This window comes from Xiphophorus maculatus, chromosome 3 (assembly GCF_002775205.1).
Source record: "Xiphophorus maculatus strain JP 163 A chromosome 3, X_maculatus-5.0-male, whole genome shotgun sequence".
Taxonomy (NCBI): domain Eukaryota; kingdom Metazoa; phylum Chordata; class Actinopteri; order Cyprinodontiformes; family Poeciliidae; genus Xiphophorus; species Xiphophorus maculatus.
In genome coordinates, this window is record NC_036445.1 from 3773099 (window position 1) to 3797471 (window position 24373).

The following is a 24373-nucleotide window of genomic DNA, read 5'->3' on the forward strand; positions in this document are numbered from 1 at the left end:
AATAAGGATAAATATAGATATTCCTAAATTATCTTAACTTCTATAAGTGGTAGATGACCACTATAATCAGACACCACAGTAAAACATATAAAGAGCAGAAAATAATCACAAAAGGCTTAAAATAAAAATTAAGCCTTTTTATTTTAAAACCAATTTGCTATTTTTTTTAAATTAAGCCTATTTAGTCATTGCTAATCTTCATAGGGAACATAAAAAAAGTTACAAGTAAAGAATAAATCTTGTTGAAACAAATTGAGGAGACAAGAATGAGGGAAAGAGTGCTACTTAAAGAAATATTTTGAAGCTGCTCACACTTCCAGTCACCAAGATGATGGAAATGGAGCCTACTAAAAAAAAAGGGCACTTCAATGGGCTGACATCTTTACAGGCAATACATGTTCTTACTATATGACATTAATGAGTTTCACCCTAAACTCACCGCGTCATGAAAAGCAAATTGGTACACACAAGGCTACAGGAAACAACTCCAACATACAGGTTGTACGCCTGTGAAAGGCCCTCAACCTAGAAGTACAACAGACAATCCAATACTTGGCTGCTTTAAAAATGCGTCCTTGCTGAGAACTCAGACCTTTTCATCTTTCCTGTATTCAGTCTCCCCTGTAACCATTGCTACTTCCCCATCTCTCGTCCACATACCATCCTTCTAATCCCCTTGACTGAAGTGCGGGAGACCCAGTGGCTCTGGGCTTGAAAAAAGGAGGAGCAATAAATTAAAGTGGAAAGAGAACTCGAGATCAGAGAGGGGATGAAAAAGAAGAGTCGCTCAAGCAGCAAGCAGAGTCGGAGTCGGGGAGAAATGAGGGCGACCGAGTGCAAAGCAAGTCGGATTAATAAGCAATGACAGACATGTTTTTAATTAAAAACCCTTTTTATTCGGACAAAATAATTATGTACCACAGCAACAAGAAAAATAGCTTAAGACAGAGAGTCAAAGAAGCCGCTGTAGACATGCGAAAACCCAATATGCCATAGAAAACTGCATAAATTAAGACTAGCATTTTAAAAATAACAACAATGATATGATATAAAATCCGGACTGTCCTTTTTCATACACAAGCTCATCTTTTCCAAACACACAGAAAGAAGTCATTGAACAGAAAACAAACCCACCCCTACTCAGGTCATTTTTATTAGACTCCTGTATTCCTGATGTAACTTTTTCCAATTCTTGACTGCAGCATTAAGTAACCTCAACCTTTCACTTGACTTTGGTTTGATCTCATAAAGTCTAACAGTCTGCAACATTGAGTCTCTTATCAGTGCCACTGGCAGTCAGGACATCATCATTACTCATTCCAGTCCTGTAGCCTGCGGTTGCAGTGAAGAGCAGAGGCAAACAGAAGCTGCATTTGGATCGAGAGACTCCAACAAGGCCTGAATCAGGGACTTTGCTTCTTTTCTTAATGTCCAGGAGATGAGCTTCATATGAAGGATGACTTTTCTCGCCTGACTGTGACGAACAACTCATAGGAGAAAGGGCAAATAATAAAAATAAATCTATAACTAATCTATCGCTTAACTCAAGGGAGATGATTTAATAAGCATTTTAGTCCCAGCTCTCTGGAGAAAATATCTAAAGTTATTTTATGACCATCACATAAGTCAGTGTAAAAAACATAAGTGAACACTTAATGGTTTATTGCTCATTTGAAGTGGCTAATCAGAAAAAGATCTATGGCTTTTCCCATTTGCATTTTCATCAGGACTGGAAGAGAGTGTGCCAGACTCCTCAGTGTGCGCTTATAGAGTATTTTTCAGGGCACAACAGTGTAAGGTTGGTAGGGCAGCATTTTCTGACGTTCATTGATCGCATAAATCCATGCAGGCTTCACAAAGTTCAGGTTGCAATTCTCCATCAGCGCCTGTGATCGATGTGAGCAACAAAAAACAAATCAAACAGAAACATGTGTAAATCTTTGTGCCAATGATGATTATGATGTTAAATCGCCTGAATTTAGACAGTAATTGAAATCAGGCAATTCTTCCTTGACCAGAACTCACACCATTACAGTATGTAAAATCATCAACAGTCTGTTCTATGAGAGAAAACTTACTAAAAATGACAAGTAAGAGAAAAGGCATTCATATCCAATGTACTACATAGAACTTAATTTTCTGTGAAGAGAGAATGTCTTGCTTTCAAACTGTTGGCTTTAGCTTTGACATGTTTAATAAAGATAATCTACAATTTTTACCCTGCCTGATCTGCAGGCAGGTTAAACTGCGGGTCACATCAAGGGTAACCTGTCCGTTATTAGGCTAATTGGTTGGTGTTACTCTAATAAGAAACACTTCAACACTTTTGCTTAAGTCAAAAATTAGAAATATTACCTGTAAAAATGCATCAATTTAGTAGCAACAGGAAGAAGTAATATTTTTATGTAGAAATAAAAGCTTTTATATCGCGTTACAAATTTTTGCGTAAGCGTTTTGATATAGTAGTATATTATACTCAAGGTGTGCGAGTCTTATACCAGTCCATGATTATTACAGGCATATGCCTGGGCCTGCAATCTTAAGTATTCCAGTCTAACACCTCCAGGACATTTGTTTCATCTGATTGCTGCATGCCATAGTTGAGTTTAAAAAAAAGTGGACACAAAGGATTTAAATTTGTTACAGTCTACTGAAAGATAATTTGAAATGGACGAATATGAAGGACAGACTTCAAAGAAAACCACAAATCGGCATCAGCTGGTAAAAGCTTGATTTCGGCAAATCTACTGAAATCCAACTCAGCTAAACAATTTTATACATGTTTTAAGGGCTCTCTAGGTAGGCAAAAATAATTTGCCCCAATTTACTTGATGGTTTTATTCTACCTTTCAAAATGATAATAACAGCATCGAACTCTAGGATTGCATCTTTAGGGAGGTCTGAGGCTTTTAAAAGGCATTTTTGAAGTGCCCTCTGTGTAACTTAGCAACAACTAGCAAAATTTCCTCCAGCAATTTGTCAGGGTACCGTCTTTTGGAAGTTGCACATAATGGCAAGTGCATCCATTCATTCAAATGTTAAATGTTATGTTGGACATCTTTATTAAATTACATTTCAAACGGAGGGAACTTACCTCCTCAAAGGACTCGTGCCATCCGCCACTCGTCACGACAAACTGCACTTTATCTGACATGTACTCCTCGATCACTCTGATGAAAGCACAGAAGTGGTATGCACTTATAAACTAAAGAAACATCTATGCCAGGTTTCTGGAGTAAAACGTTCAGTTTTTAAAATGACTTGTGGTACACAAAAAAGTCTGCTCCTACCCGTTAAAGGCAACGATGTACCGTAAAAGTAGTCGCCTCTCGTTGTTTGGGAATTTTCCATAAAGGAAAAAGTGCTTTCCGTGAAGAAAATCTGGAAAGAAATAAAACATGAAAAGAAAATCAAAAAAGGCAGGTGCCAGACTAGACAATAAGGAGGACAGGAATTTATAGATGTCTTTTGTCAAAGGGGAGCAAGCACAAAAGCAACAGAAGACACTTTTGGTGTTTGTGTTTGGCCATCAATTTTGTGAGCAGCTGCAGCGTCCCATGCATCAGACCATCAGAGACAGATGTGTTCTCGCAAGCGGAGCATGAGTAACAGAAACAGGAAGATGCCTAGATAAGAGCAAAGGCAAACGTACCTGGCAGCTCAGGGATGGGATGATCCTCTTCCGCTTCAGCATCTGTGTTTTCATCCGTCGACCCCCCATACGGATCCTCTTCTTTTACTGGTGATTCTTTTGCAGCTGCTTTCTTCTGTTTGCTCTCCACCCTTTGACAAGGAGAACACAATGTAGGCCGCATCTTTTAGTGCTCATCACACAATAGAAAATCCGGTTAAGTTTTTATTCACAGCTAGAGTCCTGTACCAACCCACATTCTCTGTAGATTTCCCCCAAAGAAACTTTTTAACAGCAAAATCTGTGAAGACTGTTCAATGACATTACCTGCTTGTTTTTCAGTCCAGCACCTGGTCATTTCCAAAGCTTTTTTAGTAAGTGCAGAAAAAGGCTGAATTGATAGGAAGCCTCAGATTTGACCTATGAATGAATGAATTCACTCCTAAACAAGAACTAGTACTGTGCCAACAGGCACAGTACTAGCATATCAGCATATCAGCCAGACTTGTTCCAGGACAGACACTCAAAGACCAAAAGGGTAAAAAAGAGGAACTTTGATAAAATGTGCTCAGTCACCCTTTGATTTGCTCAAGTTTCCGTAGCTCTAGCACCTTGAACAAACTGTAGTAGTGTTCCAATATGTGGTAGAGAATACAGATTCCTACACATTATGTGCTTCCGTAATGTTACTGGTAATAAAATATCCAACTTTGAGTACTTTTTCTTCAAAAACAACTTCCACACCAAAGAGTGTTCAGTGTAATCTGTAAATATTTAAACCAACACACTGATTTTTTTTCTTCCCTTTATAGTTTCAGACCAGATAAACACTGATCAGGGCAAGTCAAGCTGAAAATCAAAACAAAGAAACAAAAAAAAAACTATTACAGAAAGCCAATTTTCCTCTTCATCTCTAATGCCAGCCAGTTTGAAACGCTTTAGGAGAGACTGGCTTTTATAATGATAGATGTGCTTTAAAATGTTTTGACATTCACAGCCATCTGTGTTATTCTTTCATCAGACATCTCATCAGCTTTAAATAGGAAATAGCCACTTATAAAAGTGGATTACTATTACGAATAACTACTGCAAAACATAACCTACGTCTGGCCAACTACTGCTGGCCAGACGTAGGTTCTATAAAAGGAGCAGTGGTTTCGACTCGCATGAAGCTTTTTTTCATTTTTTTTTTAAAAGCAACACTCCTCTTTGAAGACACGGTTGTTTACTTTTTAACACTAAAATACATGTATGCAGTATTGTATAAGTGTATTTAGAAATTAATTCATAGAACATGGCTTAAAGTTGGAAAGGGCACTTAGAACAACTAAGTGCCCTTTCACTTGGCTCAGATTAGTGCCATTTATGGCACTAATCTGAGCCAAGCTAAGAACTACAATCACAGTCTGTGGTATTGCTTCCAGTTACCTCTGCAGCTCGTCTTCTGTATCTACTCCTGATTCATCATCACCTTCATCTTCTCCTGCTAAAAAAAAGTTATAAGTTAATCATCAGTGGTTTCCCTGGAATGCCAGATTTACTCTAATGAAAGAAAAGTATTGCAGGGAATTATATTTTTAAGTTAAATATTTGTTTTTGCAACTCAACATATAAATTCAACGAGGGCGAGATGTGCTGACTGCTCTGTGGCCCTAATCTTAAAACTAATTAACTTTAATATGTGCAAGAGTTAAATCTGCTTTAAATTCCTTGCCATCTGTGGAGAGGAGTTTAATGTCTCATTAAAATGCCAGGTGAGTCCACATTTCTATGAAATATACATAAGCATTTCATTCCATGTAAGCTTGCTGGCAACACAGCCCGGTTCTTGCCAGGCTGTGTTGTTGAGGGTTCTAGTTGGGGGGGGCAGCTCTGTTTAAAATGCAGTCCGCATGTAACGTGGTGTGTTGGTGGGTCAGAGGTTGTTGTCTCTCCTTAATGATGCACCTCACCACTTTACTCTGGGTCTCACATTAACATAGAAATGAGAATCATGCACAAGTCCCTTTGCAGTCATTACTGCTCCACTCCATTCTCACTTTCCACCCAAGCTGCATGGTTTCTTACTCTTGCCCTTTTCGCAGTGATGATGTAAACTCATCCATTTCCCAAGTAGATTATAATAGTTAGCCCCTTTGTCTAATCCTATGACTCTCATTTTGTCCCGTAGCTCCCTCTATATTCATTTAGTCCACTTCAGCTGTGCTGTTGCCCTCTTTCAGGCTCCGGTAGTTTGAGGGAATAAAATCAATCACTTCAAATAAATCACTTAATATCGGCTCTTGAATTTGTTCCACACAGAGATGTTCTTACTTGTTTATGCCAAGGAGATTTATGGTTCTGTCATTCAATATATGTTTTCTTATTGGATTAGATGTCAGAGCTCAATGACTAAAATGTCTTCACATTTTCTTCTTTCAAATTTCAATTCTGTGTTGGACCAAAATGGTCATTTCAACTTACTATATACTACAGTTCAACGCATGACTTATAGTTTATTTTACACCCTTGGTATTTAACTTACTTAACAGCTTAAATGAGTTACCTTCAACTTCCTCAGTTTTGATTTATGTTTTCAGGTTCCTAAGGCTTCAGTAGAAAAAATATCCATATTTTGTTATTGGATCAAGGGTATCAGGATCAGAAAGCTTTTATTGTTATTGTGCCAGAGCACAACAAAATTACAAAACATGAAAAGAATATGATTATTTCTGGGAATAACAACCAAATGCTCTGGTCAGATACTCAGAGAAATAAAAAGAAAATAGGTCATATTTTAAGTTTCAAGCATCCAACATGCTGACATCAGTGAAGTCTGCATTGGGTAGTGTGAGTTTAAGTTATACTATTTGAGTCACTGCTACTTCAGTTCTGTAGCAGCAGTGCACAAGAGCTAAACATGGAGAATGCTGTACCATTGACAATGACGCAACATCATTTTTTGACATGTCAAAAAATCAGTATCAGCCTGTCTTTGAGGGAAAAAAAAAAAAAAAGAGTGTAATCTGCAGTATCAAATACACATCAAGGCGATGCTGGAATATTGTGTCTTTTTGTGCTATTGAAATAAAATTGAGCTATGAAGTAGTGTGTGACAGGTGACAACTTCAGCAGTAACATAAAACAAAGTAAAAAAAAAAATGAGAAGGATTTATATTCTGCCGGAAGGTTTAATTTCTGCTTTTGCACTTTTGGGGGTTAGTTAATAAATAATGAGGATCAGCAATTGCTGAGCTCAGTGAATGGACCAAATTAGCATAGGCTTTGATGTTAGAAACTGGAGTTTTGATTGACACAATGCATTGCTGTCAGTACCGACCCTTCAGTAAATTAGAAGGCTATTACAGGCATCATGCAAAATATATATATATATAGAAGATAGATATTTGTAAAGTAAAACAAAAACACTATGTACAGTCATGTAAATAATAAATTCATGTTTTTATTTGTTGTTTAGGAGTTTGAGAAGAGCTAGAGAATTGGAAAAGGAGCAAATAAATCACTTTATTTTGGCAAACGAGTAGGGAATCCATCAGCCACGCATTCTACAGGCTGACAGGAACTTTATACGAATACTCTACTGAGATATGAATTGGTCTGCAACACTGGCACATTTAGAAGGAAAATTTAAACTAACCCATAATGAGAAGAGAGCCTCATGCAGTCGCAGAAGAGAAAGATAAAAAGAAAGATATTCAAAGCAATCTGATGCAAAAATAATGTGGAAAAATGGAAAATATGAAGCCTGCAGGATTGTTCCTGTGTGTAAATCATGAATGAATTTAGTGCATGCAGCTAGAAGGAACTTCAAAGTTCTTTGGATAGTAAATGCTTTACCTTCAGTTTTTACTTTTATTTAAAGGGGATGAAGCTGTGTGAGGGAAGGGTGCTTTGTGAGTTAGAAGCTCAGCTGGAAGCTGCAGCTGCAAGGAGGAGCTTTGTGGAAATAGGCGGGGCTTTGTGAGAGCAAGCATTTAGGCACCCCCAAATGGCTGCCAAGGGAAATTCAAGGATTTCTCAAACATGCATGAAAGGAAAACAAAACACTCCATGTATGTAATTGATGAGGAAATAACATAAGATGAAAGCTAGAAAAAGGAAATTTTACATATTACCTCCGTTTTCTGTTGTTACATTTAGCGTCAATCAATCATTCACATACGTTTACTGTAACTGTTTTTATAAACATATCTCAACCTTTTTCTACAACTCCCAAAATAACTTAAAGTTAAGAAAACGTTAAGATGCTTGTGGACTTTCTCTTTATTCAACTAACTTCCCAATTAGATATTTTATGTACCCAATTTCCTCTGTATCCCCCTTTCCATTAAACTTCCACCTCTATAATTAAATCTCCTCATTCCATTATTAGTCTTAGGTGAACTTTGGTCACAAATCAGCTAAAACCCTATTTTAGATTTTCCAGCCAATTAAATAAAAACCTCTCTACCCAAATATCAAATTAAAGGGACATCCAAATAAAGGTACAAAGAAAGACAACAGGGCAGATCAAATAAAATAAGCTTTTACCATTTGATTTTCCTTGACAAATTTTGACTTATTACCTGGTTCATCCTCATCAGTTGAGCCTCCATATTCATCATCCTCATCCTTTTTTTCTGGTGTCTTTATCGGAGTGACTTGTTTCGCCTGCTTCTGTGGAATCTGCAAGAACAGCCGGACTCTAGATTTGTAAACTTCACATATTTCTTTAATCCCACGATTATATTTATTGGCTCACTCATAAGACAAATTGACCTTAGTTTCGATTTCCTCCTCACTCTGGTCGTCACCATCCGTTTCGCTCTCGGAGCTGGACTCCGCCCCATCCATCAAGTAGCTGATGGAAAGCAAGAAACAAAATGTGTCAGGATGATGAAATGCCAGAGGGGAAAGAACAACTGGGTAATATATCTTGTTTCCCCATCTGTTTTACAACGTGATTCAAAGTGTAGTGAGGCCCTTACCTGCTAGCCTCTGCAACAAAGAGCAAGTTTCAGACATTTTTTTCTCCAGATGAATGAGCCCTTGTCCTAATGTTTAAAACATCACCAGCACCTCTGAGTAACGTACTTTTAAATCTAGCAGTCCTAGGACAGATTTACCCCACCTGAGAGGGAGGAATCTGTCTGAAACAAAGAAATCAACAAACACAAAATGGCCTCATAATTAGAAGTATTGTTGGTTTTGCATCGTGCAATGATCAAATCACATTTTTATTTGATCTACAGCTTCGCAACATTTAGACTACAACATTTGTAGTCTAAAGCTAATTAAAAACTGAAACTTTAGTTACTTTGTAAATCAAAATTTAGCATAAGACCAATAAAAAAAGGCTAAAGGCATACAGTTCCAATAAAGGATTCTAACTCAACAAATTAATTTGAGGTTGAGTTGAAGGGGAAACATGCTGGTATATAAGATTCACAAGCAACACTGATAACCACAGCCTGTAGAATATAGTGAAACTAAGTCCATTTAAGAATTTGAGAAGATTCACAAATAGTTGGCGACAGCCGAAAGAGCCACCACACATGCTGCAGTGTTGCATTTCTTCGTGTTAAGTTGCTCCTGAACCAGATACGTTAGTAACATCTGACCTGAGCAAATAACATTGGATTTCTTTTAAAAATAAAGATCCCAGAAAGAACTGTGCAACATATTATATCTAAATGCTAACTAATTATTTGACATTTATCAGTCCCAGAGAGTAGTAGGGTTCTCTATGTCTCTCATATTTCACTTTTCATGGCAGGAGGGATAAGAAGTTTGTGGTGGTAAGATGTTTAAGTCATTAGGAAAATAACACTGAGTCGTATTAATCCCAAAACAGTTGATGTCAGCCAGAAGCAACTTTTTCCATAAAACCTTGCTGTTGAGATATAAATACTTAGGGCTGCACAATATAACACAATTACATTCAATATAACTTTATTCATCCCCATGGGGCAATTAAAGAGGTATAGAGAGCAACAGCAGTACATAAAAACACAGACACCAAACCACATAAAAACAATATAAAAAGTGCAATAAGCAGGCAAGTGCTAAAAAAGAATTACACAGTTTTAGGTACGAACGGATCTGAGTTCAGGAAATGCACAGCTCTTGGGACAAATGTGTTTTTCCTGGATCTCAGGCAACTGAAAAACTGAGAGCATAAGGTAAGGAAGGATCCTTCAAATCACCAAAGACAGATTTCTTACAAGATAGACAATAATTTTGGAACAGGCTTTGGTGATTTTCTATACATGAGTCCAATCTTGGCATAGAGGTGAATGAAAAAGTGAAACGTTTTCATTAAAGCTGTTGGAATAGATTTATCAACTCCAAAAGATCTCCACTTCATGAATTAAATGAATTACTGAAATAAAAGAATATTTTATTCATACTAAATTTTTTGAGACACTCCAGAAGAACCAGAAGAAACTATCCCAGCTGTTCTGAAACAACTGCATTAAAAAAATGACTTGCAGACTAGGAGTAAATCATCTGCCAACCTTTCCCAGACAATCCTCTCAAGCCACTATAAAGTCAGCTAAAAATTATCTGGGGGGGTATCTGAAGCACAGAAGTGATATACTGTAGATAAGGTGAAATCATTTTACCACACAATGAAGAAGGACATTTCACTGACCTCTGCTTAGGCCAGGAAATTGGAAAATGACAAATGAGACTATGAGAAAAGGGAGTAAATGAAGTTGTGACAGTAAGAGCAGCTATCACAAAAAAAACAAAAAAACAACTGATCAATATGTTTGAGTTATTCCTGCCTCTTCTTAGATGGGAGAAATGATTTGTGTGCTAAATCACACATTATTTTGGTTCTAACATTATGGATGAACAGATTCTGTTAAGGGTTGCCAGCACGGGCTTTTTAGCCAGCTAACTTTAAAGGACACATCCGATAAAATAAATGGACAAAGTCATGGTGTAGAAATGACTACACCATGACTTTGTTTACACCATCCTTGTAAAGTAAGAGAGCTGAGATGTGGAGGTCAAACAAAATCTGCTTTAAGAGAAATCTTGTTTTAAAAGATTTCTGCAGGCAGATGAAGTGATGCAGCCACCATACCTAGTGTCTACAGTAGCAGTCTGTGGGGCAGCGCTATGATCTGGGCTGCAGGTGGTCAGGCTCAGGCTCATTAACATTATGAGTCCAAATAATGATCAATCCATCTGGAGGCTTTGTCTTTTTTTAAGCCATGCAGTGTTTTAACTAAATTTGTTTATGTATTTACAAATGTTTACTTAAAATGTTTACTTGGAGCAGAAAAACTACTACAAATATCAATTAGAGCTCCAGTTGATCAGAACATTTCAGGTTAAAAACAAAAATTCTGATGTTGGAGGACGAGTTTTCATAGATTTTACATCAATCAATCAATCAATCAAATTTTACTTGTATAGCACATTTCAGCAGCATGTTGACCTCAAATATATTTCTAATATATATCAAATCACCAGCATAATTCACAATCCTCACTAATGCAGCCGATCTAGTATTATTATTTACTGCAACCACAACTGATGACAATGTAGTTCTAAACTTCTGGCTCAAATGCATTATGTAGGAGAATCACCTTGAAAGTAAAATCATAATTCCTTTATGTAGCAGGTACTTTTATGAGCTGTAGATTATTTATGCAAGATTTTATTTTCAGACTTATTTCCATATCTTTTTAAAAGAAATACTAAAACCTGATTGCATTAATATTTTGGACCCAATTATCCTCTTTTTAGTGGTTTAAAATCTGCTTCCTAATTTGGTTATATTGTTAGCCAGTGCCAGAGCTGGTTGAGTATTTCTCATTTTCTTGTTTTATGTGTCCTTTGTTGCTCACTGATTCATAATGTTAAATGACTATATATTCAGTGTCGGCTGGGGTTCTTAGCTGATATCCCAATCTGATTGTTACAAACACTCCACAGCCTGCATGCATGTCAGGAGCCGAGCGAAGCTGCACGTTTTACCTCCAGATGCTCAGCAACAACAGTTAAAGCGTGAGTGTGCAGATTTGTACGGGTGCTTGTCATCATCAAAGTAAGTGGTTCTTTTAATTACCCATAGCAGATGCAGCTTTTAAATAAAGAATACATCATCAAAGCTGCACACTCAACATGCAGCACAATAGCAGTGCTGGGCAGGGGAGCCCAGGGGCGAGTTCTCACCGGCACAATAGAAAATTTACAGAGAAAGGCGAACATGAATGAGAATGGCAGGTTGCAGTGAAGTTTTTACTTTTATTCTCCTTGAATTTTTCTTTTTAAATAAAGCTCACAGATAAAAACTTAGCTGCATAGCAATATTTAATTTACTTAGCTTCATTTATTGAAATGGCATTTTATTTCATACATCTTTGTTTGAAAAGGTATGTAAGAAAAAGTTATCAAATTGCTCTTTCCATGACAAGCAGTGTGATGATCTCTTATCTTTTAATTTGAACTAGAAAAAGGCATCAATTACAGGCTAAAGAGAAAGTATTTTTTTTGATTATTGTGAATTTTCCTATCTTATATTTGAACGCAAAGCTGAAACGGAAAGACAATCACTTTCATAAAATGGTACAATTATTTTAGAAACTAAACATTTAAGATGTAACAAAGTTGAAAACTTTGAAAAATACTTGTAATATTTTGTCATGTAAAATACACCGCAGATTTTTTTTTTATGAATTAGAGCAAATTTTTACTGCCAAATTCAAAGGTTACAGATCCCTTCCCCACAAAACTGACATGAATCAGTTCTAAGCAGAAAATAATTATAATTAACAGAAATCAAGGCTTGAAAACATTCTGTTTGTAATTCATCTAAATAATACGTTTCCTTTAGTTAATTAAAAGTACTGAAATAAGTGAACTTTTCACTTTGTTGTCTCAGAATTTTATTATTCATAAAAGCTAACATAGAGGAGACAGTGGGGGGCAGTATGTATGTGGGAATTTCTTAATGAAAAATCAAAAGTCCACACAGATAATACAGTAAGATCCCAATTAAATTTGGATCTCCCAATGTCTTTAGCCCTACATTATTCAGTACAGACAGATTTATCAGGAACCATGACAGAGGACCTTGATGTTCTATAAAACCCCCATAATGAGCCATATAATTAGAGAGCTGCAGGAGCTCAGTGGGTAGAATTTGTGATCACAGCAGGGATCTTCTACTCAAGGTTACAGTGCTCTCTGTAGCAAGTGGTCTTCCCTGCTGTGGTGGGAGTATTTTTGGATGTTTCAATCAGTGAGATTGCTGAGAACAGCCTGTACAACGCAGGCAAACAGACACAGCCCAAAAGAGAGTTCTCATCAGACATGGAATCATACTGTAGTCACATGTTCTGTGCTACTTAATTCCTACCAGCTGCTCGTTTGGACGAGTTTCAGCATCTCTGCAGGTCTGAAATGAAATTTGGTGCAGTTTAATATATTTGATGTTGACATGAGTTTTGGGATTTTTCACAGCTTTGTTCTATACTTCAGTTAGAACTGCATAATACTGGCACAAGACGCAAATGCAGACATTTCAAGTGTCTAGAAATATAATATGTTGTTGTTTTAATCGATATCTCACTAAAACAGGCTTTCAACAGTTAAATGCTAGGAGCATTTGTTAGGTTCCCGTCTCTTTTTGACAGCTTTCAGATCCATATACTGGCATGTTCTTCTCATTGCAGGGCCTAAAATTAAACCCAGCTATTCAGTCCAGCATTGTGCAGAACTGCACAGATCAAATTAAAGTCACACATGTTCTCATGCAGCAGAGATTCTTCCATTGATTCACCTGCACCATTACTTGATTTTATTTTATTTATTTATTTCAAACAGGTTTTTAAAAACAAGAAACTAAAGCAATCAGTATGACAGAGAAAGCATGCGCATACATAATCAAGAACAAAATAATTAGTTTGCTACTACATTTCTGTTTGAAAAGGAGTAGGAAAAAGTGAACTCTTATATGGCTATAAGGTGTTTCCTTAAGTATAGTTCTATAATTTGGCAAAACTCTAAAATGAAATGCCTTGGAAGATTAAATCAACTCAACAGTGAATGATCACACTATATGAAAGAAAATGGTTTCACCTCACACACTGAAGTGCTAGTTGTGATCTTTTGTTTAATTTTCCACTTAAACGGCCAGTAATAGATTACAAACCTCGTACAGATTCATAATTAACATCGTTTTAATTAAAACAGCTGTGCTACTGAGAAACCAATAACAGCTGCCTAAAAAACATTTCCTACTTCAGAAGCTAGAGGTTTTCTTATTATTATCTTTTCTCTGAAAGGATGCTGGACAGACAAGATTCTGCATAACTTTGCCATAATATCTAAGCTACTGGTGTATAACAACCTTGCATTAGCTGTGGATCATTTGTGTACTCAGCAAGAATAATTAAATAAACATACCACAGTTCACTAATATTGACACACATTTCTCACATAAATGAGTTTCTTCAGCTGCACAGCAAGTGCTCATTATCATGAACTTGCTTATACTATAAATCCTACAGTAACACTTTTAACATCAACATACATAAATTTTTCTTATGCAAAAATGTCATGGCCACGTCAAGGGAGATAGGTGCTGGCTATGTTTGCAGACGATTATTGACATGCTTCACAAAGAGGCTAAATCCAAAAAAGTCATTACTAAAGAAGATGACAGTTATGCTTTCAAGCATATTACTGGAAAGTTAAGTGGAAGGATATAACTGTTAAACTCATATCTCTGAGCTTATACATCATCATATTTATTGCCATTAAGGGGCTGAGAGTGCCTGTCCAACTGGACAATATATTGTTGGTAAGCACATCATGTTACCAAAAATATAAGAGCATTCTAAATACTGTAGTGATATTTAGGAACCAATATACTGAAACTCATTTATCACTTTCTTACCGTTTATGTGAGATCTTCTGTTTCCTCTTATGGCAGTCCATCACCCATTCTTTCCGGACAATGATGCCGCCTGCTGATTTCACCTGGCTATACTTGGGGGTGTTGGCGAAGGCACAGCTGTAGAATAATGGGCCAAGGCAGGAACATGCATCCGGAAAAACAAACAAAAAAGATGTTTATGACACAACAGGAAAGCTGACAAGTCAGTCTGGTCTAATAGCTGCAAACAAAAAGCCATTAAACTAATGTTCTGACCATGTGAACCATGAGTGCATAAAAATCTAGAGGGGAAATTAAGAAAAGTTTATTTAAAAAAAACCTTTGTATGTTAGACCAAAAAATAAATATTCTTTAGGAATAATTTGTCTCATTTTGAATGTGTTTACCAGCATTAAATGATTAAACAAAGAAAAGATGCTGAGGTGCACCTTATTTTATTTTTTATCTAAAGGCAATTCCCCTAAACAAAAGTATGAAGAACATTTTAGCTACAATAGGGCTTTATTCCTCCTCTACTTTCTTTTATCCTACACTGTGCAGTTACTCAGTGCATTGATCTGTTGACTTATCTCTTCGCTCTTTAGCATTTGTTCCTCGTTTATCTCTTCAAGTTCTCTTTACACAGCAGTATCTGTAAGCAGTGCTCGTCTCCAGAGAACTGCAGCGTGGAGCTTCCCTAACAGCTTTGACACGGTGGGCATTATAAATGTGATATCACTGAAGCTTCTGTGCTCACAGCGGGTTTCCTCAGTATGCCAGCTGAACACCTCCTAAACAAAAACTGATTTATTTTCCTGTTTCTTATTCGTGTATCCGTCACCTATCCATTCAAATCAGGTGTCCTTGAAACGTCTACCATAGGACTCATTCTTCCTATTAACTTGCACTTTGTTTGAACAAAACAACAAACTGTGTGGAATCCTTCATATCCTATAAATGAAGAAAGGGTGCAGTGTGATCGTTCTTCTGATTCATCTTTTGATATGAAACTACCACATGTCCTAAATTGTTAAAACTTCACCCATATATCTCAGTAGAGCTGTGCCGGCATTACAGCTTGATCTGTTAACCGCAGATTGGTGACCATTCATGCTTAAGTGCATCTCTATATTTTGTTTGCCTTTGAACAAGAGTAAAGTTGCTTTTCCAGCATAAAATCAATTCAAGTGGAAAAGATAATAGGAACTTATTTAGTTGAAAATCTTTAATGGAAATGCAAAAATGTCCATAAAGGTCTTTTTGTAAAGATATATGTTTAAAATCAGTCACCAGAGAGACCAGGCTGGCCTGTCTTGTTGATTAGAACATTATTTAAAAGTTCATTTCAGAAATAGAATTCAAAAAGTGAAACTCATTACATACATGAAGTGATTTATATTTTATGCATCTGTTTGTTCATTTTAAAAATAAATTTAACAAACATGTCAACCTCCACACTAATGTGGAAACTACTGACTTCATAGCTATCCAGAAGACAATCTCAGACAGTAAGTAAGTCAGAAAAGGTAATTGCTAAAGAAGGTAGATGTTCTCAGACTGCTGCATCTAAGTTTATAAAATGAAAGGTTGTGTGGAAGAAAAAAGTATGGTAGAAAAAGGTTCATGAGCAACACCAGCTTGAGATGATTGGTGTGAAGTTTAAACAGAAATGATTTGAGGGGCCATGTCCTCTGCTGGAGTTGGTCTACTGTGTTTCTCAAGTTCAAAACCAGCACACCTTTCCACTTGGAGGTTACAAAAAGAACTTCATGTTTTGCAAATTCATGGACCTAAATCCCATTGAAAATCTATGCATTGTTTTCAAGCAACAATGCATAGGACAACAGAGCTAATAATGCAGATTGGTTAAGGCCATTACTAAAACATGCGACATCCAATAAAGCAGTATAAATGCTAATAAACTATAAAAATATTGTGAACCTGAATAATTATCTAATTTGTGATTAACCTGAAAGGAAATACTCACATAAGATGTGTGGAGTCAGGTGTCCAGTCAGGCCGGTACTTGGCTCCCATTTCAAGCGCTTTTTCTCTCAGCTCCCCTCTGAAGGGATTCTGGAAGCCGCTCAGCACAAACACAACTCCCTCCAAGATCCGGTTAAACGGAACCTGCTGCTCGCTCGTAGATTTTGTCTTCGGTTTGGGTTTAGGTTCTGGTTTGGATTGGCTCTCCTGCTTCTTCTCAGCAGATTTCTTTGCTGATGATGCTGCAGAAAGAGCTCAGTTTCGAGGTTTGTTTGTTTTATAGCATAAATAGATTTATTAATGATCTGCTACCTTTGGCAGTGCTTGGGCTTGGCGTGCTGATAGGACTCGGTTTGTATTTAGGGGTCGCAGCTTTGGTCTCAGGCGAGCCCCCAGGACTCATTTTCTTTGCTGGGGGAGGTCCAGAGGGAGACTGTCGCTCTTTGCTGAACTCAAACTTCCTTTTTGCTGGTGGCTGGATGACAAAAGTATCAAATTACTGTAGCAAGTATGTAAAAAAATTAATACAAAACACTAACTGGTTCACTGAACAGATTCTTGGCTGGAGCTGAATCTACTACAAACCAGTTCATTTTGACAAACTTGTATTAAGTGGTTACTTTAGCATATAACTCACTGATTATTGTCAATCAAACCTTCAGACTTAGTCTATTTTATGAAAATTGCATTGAAAATTCCATTATTGACATTATCCTAATTTTGTCAACTGACACATCTGTGAGTAGAGAGTCTGTTGGCAGAAAGTCCAGAAAGAGTACAAAGAGAAAGTTTCAGCTTTTGAAAATACAAAAGAAACCTTCGTCCAAACCGCGTCCAATCCACACTACTTTGAGGAAATCACTTCAATTCACAACAACTGTCGTCTAAAGGAACTTTACAAAAAGATCATTTCAATTCAATCATACATAGATTCATATTGATCCCAGTTATCAAAGAGTATGCTCAATTAGTTATTCATAGATGTTTAAAAGGTTTCTATCCAATGAAACCCAGCAGATTGCATCGAGTCATTGACTTGCAGAATTCACTTCTCCTGGACAAGAGTAAAGCAACGATCTCTGGGTGAAACAAGTCTTTTAATAGCTCAACATTTTCTGATGCTTCATTAGAAGTTTTCTTTAAATTGTAAGATAAGGTTACAGTAAAACACAATGCATTTATCCATTAAAAGCAGACATGTTGGTAAAGCAAAAGTGAGAATAAGTTACTTTCACTTTATTTTGGAGCCAGAGAAAGGTCATCAGAAGGCAATGAGTATTTACCAAGAGTGAAGAGGCAACTTTTCCATCAAATTATTTATTGCATCATTAGAAAAAAAACTATACATCTGCTAGCTTGGGGATTTTTGCTCCGTTAAGATGAACAAACGTAGGCAAAATATTCTGAGTCAGCTTTTTTGTATAAACACTCTGCAGCTGTTTGCATAAAAAGAGGAAATAAACAAACTCCTCACTCAGAGCACCGTATTTTGATTGCATGTCTAATGTGGATTCGAGCAGAAAAGGTTGCTCTATCTGTGCTGTTAAAAGAAACATTGGGCTGATTTTCAGGAAGGTTTTTTTTTTAAATTTACATAAAATATAAAGTAATTTTCAGGTATAAATATGTGCATACATTGAAAAATACATGAAAGCTATTCACTTCAGGTTAAGTTAGACTTATTGGATTTATCACATATTATTTGGTTGCTATTGCAAATAAAAATGTGTTCTTCATAACCCATTTTTATGGGTTAAATAATGGTTAATTAACTCAATAAGAATATTAAAAGTGCATAAAAACCTTCAAACACCTACAGATCCTGAGCTGCATCAAACTTTTCTGTCTGGTTTCATTTCCTGTACAGCCTTCTCTGCCTCTTTGTGGTCTAAATGAAGAGAAGGGCTATAGCTCACTGATGAACAGGTGTTTGGTGGGTGCCCTTCAGAGCAGAACATGATGGGGGGATATTTAGTACCTGTGGTGAGGCAGAGATGGAGGTGGAAGCTTGACCTGGTGATTGAGAGTTACCTCCTGCCTGCAGAGCAGCAGCAGCATAGCTCAGCTTGTCACTCTGTGGAGAGACTAAAGATAGAAAAGAGAAGCAGACAGGGAGGAAGAACAAGACAGCCATTAACATAAAGGACCCCCAATAGAAAAGCCTGTCTTTCAACTCGCATGTCCCTCAGCAAAGTTAGGCAGCCTAAAATAAAACCTAATTAGAGTACACTCATTACTGCTTTAAAATCCCAAAGACCTGAAAGGAATCAATAGGGCTTGTAAATTAAAATAAATGGCTCTACCTTTGAGTGAAGTGCTTGGCTTTGTTGAATTGTCTCGGTTGAAGAAGAGGCTGCCAGGTTGAAGGCTGGGCCCAGATGAAGGAGACTCATCTTTCACCCTGAACTGTCCCAGCTTCGTCAGTTTCTGGCAGAAAGGAAGGATGAGTTCAGCGCCAAAGGAGAAAATTCAGGGACTGAATTAAGTGATTTTGTTTCCAATTACAAAGGAGGCCTTCAATCTGACAAATGATTTCATAGTTAAAACACTTCCAACTGAGCTCACCCTAGATTCAAATCAAATCCCTCCATGCCAGCCTTGTGGCATTAAGAGGAGCAAAAAGCCTTAAAATATATCTGTCTTTTAATGCAGTAGAGTTAATTCAGGCTGAAAATTTCAGAAAAACAATTGGGCTTTCATTTGAGTTCTATTATTTATTTGGGGTGTTAGATTTTTTTTAAAGTCACTAGTGGCACAATTATTGTCTGACCTGCTGTTATTACTATGCACAAACGTCCTTTGCCAGGAGGACACAGTCTATCTATCGGATTTATGGGGCATCCATGAGGTATCCATGGATAATGTTAATTTTGGGGTAACAGAACCATTCTTGTATTGATTTGGTCGTTTATATTAGATCAACACACCCTCCAAAAAAAGAAAGAGCCAACACTCCTTTAATGCCAGAGTCCACAAGATTTTGAACAATATCCTGATATTTCAAGAAGAATTTAATTCCTTGCACTCGAACAAAGTTTCTGAAGCCTTGAGAAGAGGAACAGGCCCACAGCATCATATATCCTCCACCGTACTTATCAGTGAGAATGTGAACCAGTCCACATATTTATTCAAAATGCTAATACAAGGAGTCTAAGCTTTTTTTATATTCCTCTTTGACAACTGCGTGCTGATGGCATTTAATGGTTGTCATGGAGACTCGGTGGCGCCGTTGTATCACATAAATGAACACATTTCCAATTTAGCTTACCAGAAAATTTAAAAAATCTCAACAGAAAATGAAACTACAACAAAATGTTTCACAAAAAATCTAAATGTGAAGAAATTCATGTTTAATTTCATACAGCACTTACACGTACACACACACACACAACCTGCCCAGTTATAATGGTGAGTTACAGCTACATTTACTGGATTGTCTGTGACTATTCGGTTATAAAATAATAAATGCTATGTGATGTATTACAGCTATTAGAAAAAAGAAATACTGTGTAATTTAAGATGATGTGATGATGTGGCTTCAGACAAGGAACATCAAATAAAAAAGAGGTGTATTTTTTATAGATAAAGCAAAGTTCTGTTATTTTATCCTCATTTACAGAGTGATTTGTATAGCAATGGTTAAAATGGAGCACCACAGTGGATGACTTACAGGGGAGGAGGTTGGAGGATCGGTTTTATCAGGCGGTGAGTGGAACTTGACAAAAGCAAGGCCATATGCAATGTTCTGTAGTGCAAAAGACAACACAAATACACATTCTGTTAAAAGAACCTGTGTGCAGCTTAAATTCTAGATAAACATACAAAGGAAAAAGACTCCTGTTAAAAATATTTCAGTTCACAGGCTGTACTGTTGACTTTATCAAAGGTGTTTATTGTGCTTATCCACAATAAACACCTTTTTATTTAAAGGCTCAGAAATTTGTTGTGCCATATTTTGTAAGAGTCAGAAAGGATTTATTGTACTGCACAGTGGATCTGATGCTTCCTTTTATGAATATCGAATCCCTACCACCATCTCTACATGGGAAAAAATATACAACCAATAAATTTGCTGTCACCTAACAGTGATATGTCAGCCGATTTGAAATCACTAAGTTCCTCACCTTGCTGTACGGCTGGCTGCACACAATTTTCACCCTGTCCCACTTCTCCTGAGCGGTGCTCTTCTGCAATTGGTTGGGTCCGAAGAAACGAACCCGGTTCATGTTGGTGCCATTACGGCTCTCAGTGGGGGACATGAAGGAAGATGTGACGAGAAGAACCTGAGAGAAAGCGAGAGAGATAGAAAAAGAAAGAAGCAAAGGTAAAAAGGAAGAATTTTTTTTTTTTTTTTATTAAGCAAAGATTAAAATGGTTAGGAAGTGAAAACTGTCATAGTGTGATTTGTGAGAAAAACCTCATAGTCCTGGTCTTTGACAGCTGAAGAATTCCCAACCAACACCTCGATGAAAGCTGATCCTTCATTCCCAATATCAATACTATGGACCTGCTCCTCTTTTTCAAACTGGAGAAAAAGTAAATACAATATGAGACAGCTCTCAGAGGGAAAGAAAGAAGATCAATCGTAAAGAGTCAATAAATTGACTGCTGCGTCAGCCTCACAGTACAAAGATGTTTCACCCCACACTTTCAATCAAAATGAAGAAACTTGGTTATTTAGCATGACTACTCATTTGAGTTTGTAAACACACAATATTTTCTGACACAGGAAAAAAAAAACTGTTGCATAGCCTTATTTTATACCCGAAATAACTGGAAAAAGTGTTACATCGGCCGAACATCATAATCAGCAATAAGGATCTCAAATTGGCTGCTCTACAAGAGTACTGTGTTTGTGGGCCTCTACTTTAGAGGGAAAGAGTGAAACGTTTCACAACAGCTTAAACAGTTTGACAAACAATTTAAAAGCTAAAACAAATTCAGACAAAAAAAAGCTTTCCGAATGCTTAAGCATCACACAGTCACACAAGAATGATAAAATATCTTTTTGTGACAAACCCAAAAGTAAGTCCATGTTCATGCATCATATAAAACATTTTTACCCTTACTTTTGAAGAGATTTATGGAGAGCAAATAGAGACAAACTTCAACATATATATAAACATATATACAACCAATATATACAGTATATACTGTGTATATACGGTACAGACCAAAGGTTTGGACACACCTTCGAATTCAATGGGTTTTCTTTATTTTCATGACTATTTATAAGGCAAGAAATCCCACTTATTAACCTGACAGGGCACACCTATGAAGTGAAAACCATTTCAGGTGATGACCTCTTGAAGCTCATCAAGAAAATGCAGAGTGTGTGTAAAGCAGTAATCACAGCAAAAGGTTGCTACTTTGAAGAAACTAGAATATAAGGGGTATTTTCAGTTGTTTTACACTTTTTTGTTTAATGCATATTTCCACATGTGTTATTCATAGTTTTGATGCCTTCAGTGTGAATCTACAATGTCAATAGTCATGAAAATAAAGGAAACTCACTGAATTAAAAGGTGTGTCCAAACCTTTGGTGTGTACTGTATGTATATATATATAGCTCTAAAGTGCAAAAGCAGGTTGGGCTGCAGGTTTGGCACTACCTCTGAGATGCCCCTGGACCTCATCTGTTGATACTGGATCTAGGTGTGTCTAACATTTGACTTGTGAACCTAATGTGCTATGTGGAGCATCATATACAAAGAAATGTGATCCTAGGTTTTTAAAGCAAAGCAAAAAGAGCTTGAAATTCACTACACTACATTCAATACACTAGGAAGCCAGTGTAGAGCAGCTAGCACAGGTTGAATCTGATTTGAGTAATTTCTCCCCGAAGGAGCAAAGCTGATTTTAGAAAAGCTATGGGATTAGATTTAAGATTTCTCACATCCAGCATACAGCAATTTACAGAAATCCAGCAGCAAAGACTGCCACATTTTAGGAAAATATGCAATTGCAATACTATTGTTCATCCAGATTCACTCGCTGTTCTATTTGTTTTCCATCATTACAATGTTCCCTCTTTATGCTGTTTTGTTTTTTAGTTTCTTACTAATAAAACAGGTTGTATCTCTACGCTAATTTGGTGAAACTTCATTTTAAACGATGATTTAGTTTGTGTAAGGTCAAAAATGACGGCTAATAGGAATGGGGGAGAAACTTTTAAAGTATCATTTTTCATTTAAAGATATTTTGGAGTTTTTAGTAGACGCTGGTCGCTGAGCTATATGTCAACGAATAGGTTGGTGACTTAAGATGAATGATAAGCATTTATTATTCTAGAATCTCACAGAAAGAAAAAAAAGAAACAAACACCGGAATAATTAGAGACAAGACAAACCTGGAGGATGACGGACGTCTGCTTCTCACCGGGTTTTGCTGCTTTCCACTTTCTGTATGTGTCTGAGCTCAGCAGATTGTCTGCTTTATGAGTCTGGTTTGAATTGAAACAAAAACGTTGAGCAAAGCGCAGCTGACTTTACGAACATAATGACATAAAACAACTTACGTTGTCCTCGGTGGAGCAAGAAATTACATGCTTGAGTTGAATTTCTGGCATACTTGTCTTGTTTTTCGAAATGCGATTAATTTCTTGTTAATTTCCGTCAATCGGGCGTTTTAAAAAAAAATACGACGTACAGCCAAACCCTAAAACACACCCAGATTGCTTTTCGTGGTACTACAATAAACTCACTTTGTTGCAGAACAGCGATAGAACGACTCCTGACTAACCAGATAGCATGCTAGTAAACAAAAGACAGTGAACTTTCCCACATATGCCGGATCATTCAACAATCGTCAAAGGCTGTAGTGCAATAATCTCCCACGCTGTTTTAAGCTTCACATTTAACACAATACTTTTATTGCTACAGTAAATATCTCGATTTATATAACGACCACTTGAATTTAACGTTAAATATGCGCAAGTGAGCACACATTTTCCCACCAAAAGGCTGCAAATGTCAATGTGTCGTAACTTCCGACTCCAGGCGTCTCTAACCAATGAGAGCTTCACGTTCTTCTTCTACTGCACAATTTATCTCACCATGCAGTTAATTCGCCACCAAGTGGTGGAACGTATGCAGTTTCCAAGTCAGAAAATGTTCGAAGTGAAACAAAATGTCGATATATCTTATTGTGGAGAAAAACATTCGTGTTAAGTTGTTCTTTTTCCACTTCATGTAAGTTGTTTTATGTCATTATTAAATCATTATTATTAATCTGTAACCTGAATCCAAGGTGGTATGAAAATAAAAAAAAAAAAACTTGAATCCTTTATATATTGTTTTTTTTTTGCTATTATATTTTATTATACTTCTACAAATTCTATATATTATACAATTTCTATTTATTTATAGCATTGATAAACATAAATATTCACAATATTTATGTATATATTTTTTATTATTTATGTTCTGGTAGTGTTTATAAAAAACATGATTACTAACTAATTGACTGATTTAATTTAATTCAGGATATAATTGATCTTATACAAATACTAAAAAGAAGCCAAACCTTTTGAGTCAATGTATGTCAGTTGTAAAAAATTACAAAGCTTTAGTATTGTTTCAATGTGGAGTTTGGGGTGAGAAAAGTTAATTTAAAGAAAATTACTGATTCTGGGGGATCTCAATGCCTCAAAACATCCCACTGGATCATGGCTAAAAAATTGCAAGAAGGAGATTTCAGTCATGATCCACATTCAGTGACCACATTTGACAGCTGGAATGTACAGTAGATGAACTGGCAAACCAAACATTCAAGTGCTTACTTTTTAACTTATCTCTTTTTTTCCATAATGGACCATATTAGTATAATCATTACAGGACATGAAGCTCTAATGTTGTAATCATCTGACTCCTGCCTCA

General features: G+C 36.6%; 1 protein-coding gene across 2 annotated transcripts; it reads right to left on the bottom strand.

The window, feature by feature from the left end:
• Positions 1-735: 735 nt before the first annotated feature.
• On the bottom strand, positions 736-23485 carry xrcc1 (X-ray repair cross complementing 1). 2 transcript variants are annotated; one of them, XM_023331554.1, is made up of 17 exons: positions 23014-23485; positions 22846-22938; positions 20914-21021; positions 20621-20779; positions 20167-20241; positions 18800-18923; positions 18475-18581; positions 16809-16971; positions 16498-16738; positions 14532-14648; positions 8390-8471; positions 8197-8296; positions 5060-5114; positions 3653-3783; positions 3291-3381; positions 3095-3170; positions 736-1886 (listed from the first exon to the last, which is right to left on the bottom strand). In XM_023331554.1, exons 1-17 carry the CDS (start codon positions 23062-23064, stop codon positions 1779-1781), a joined length of 1881 nt encoding a protein of 626 aa, XP_023187322.1. In that variant the 5' UTR covers positions 23065-23485; the 3' UTR covers positions 736-1778. The 2 variants fall into 2 exon arrangements, with proteins under 2 accessions (XP_023187322.1, XP_023187321.1); XM_023331553.1 differs by having other exon boundaries at positions 745-1886; positions 5060-5117.
• Between the last annotated feature and the right edge of the window lie 888 nt (positions 23486-24373).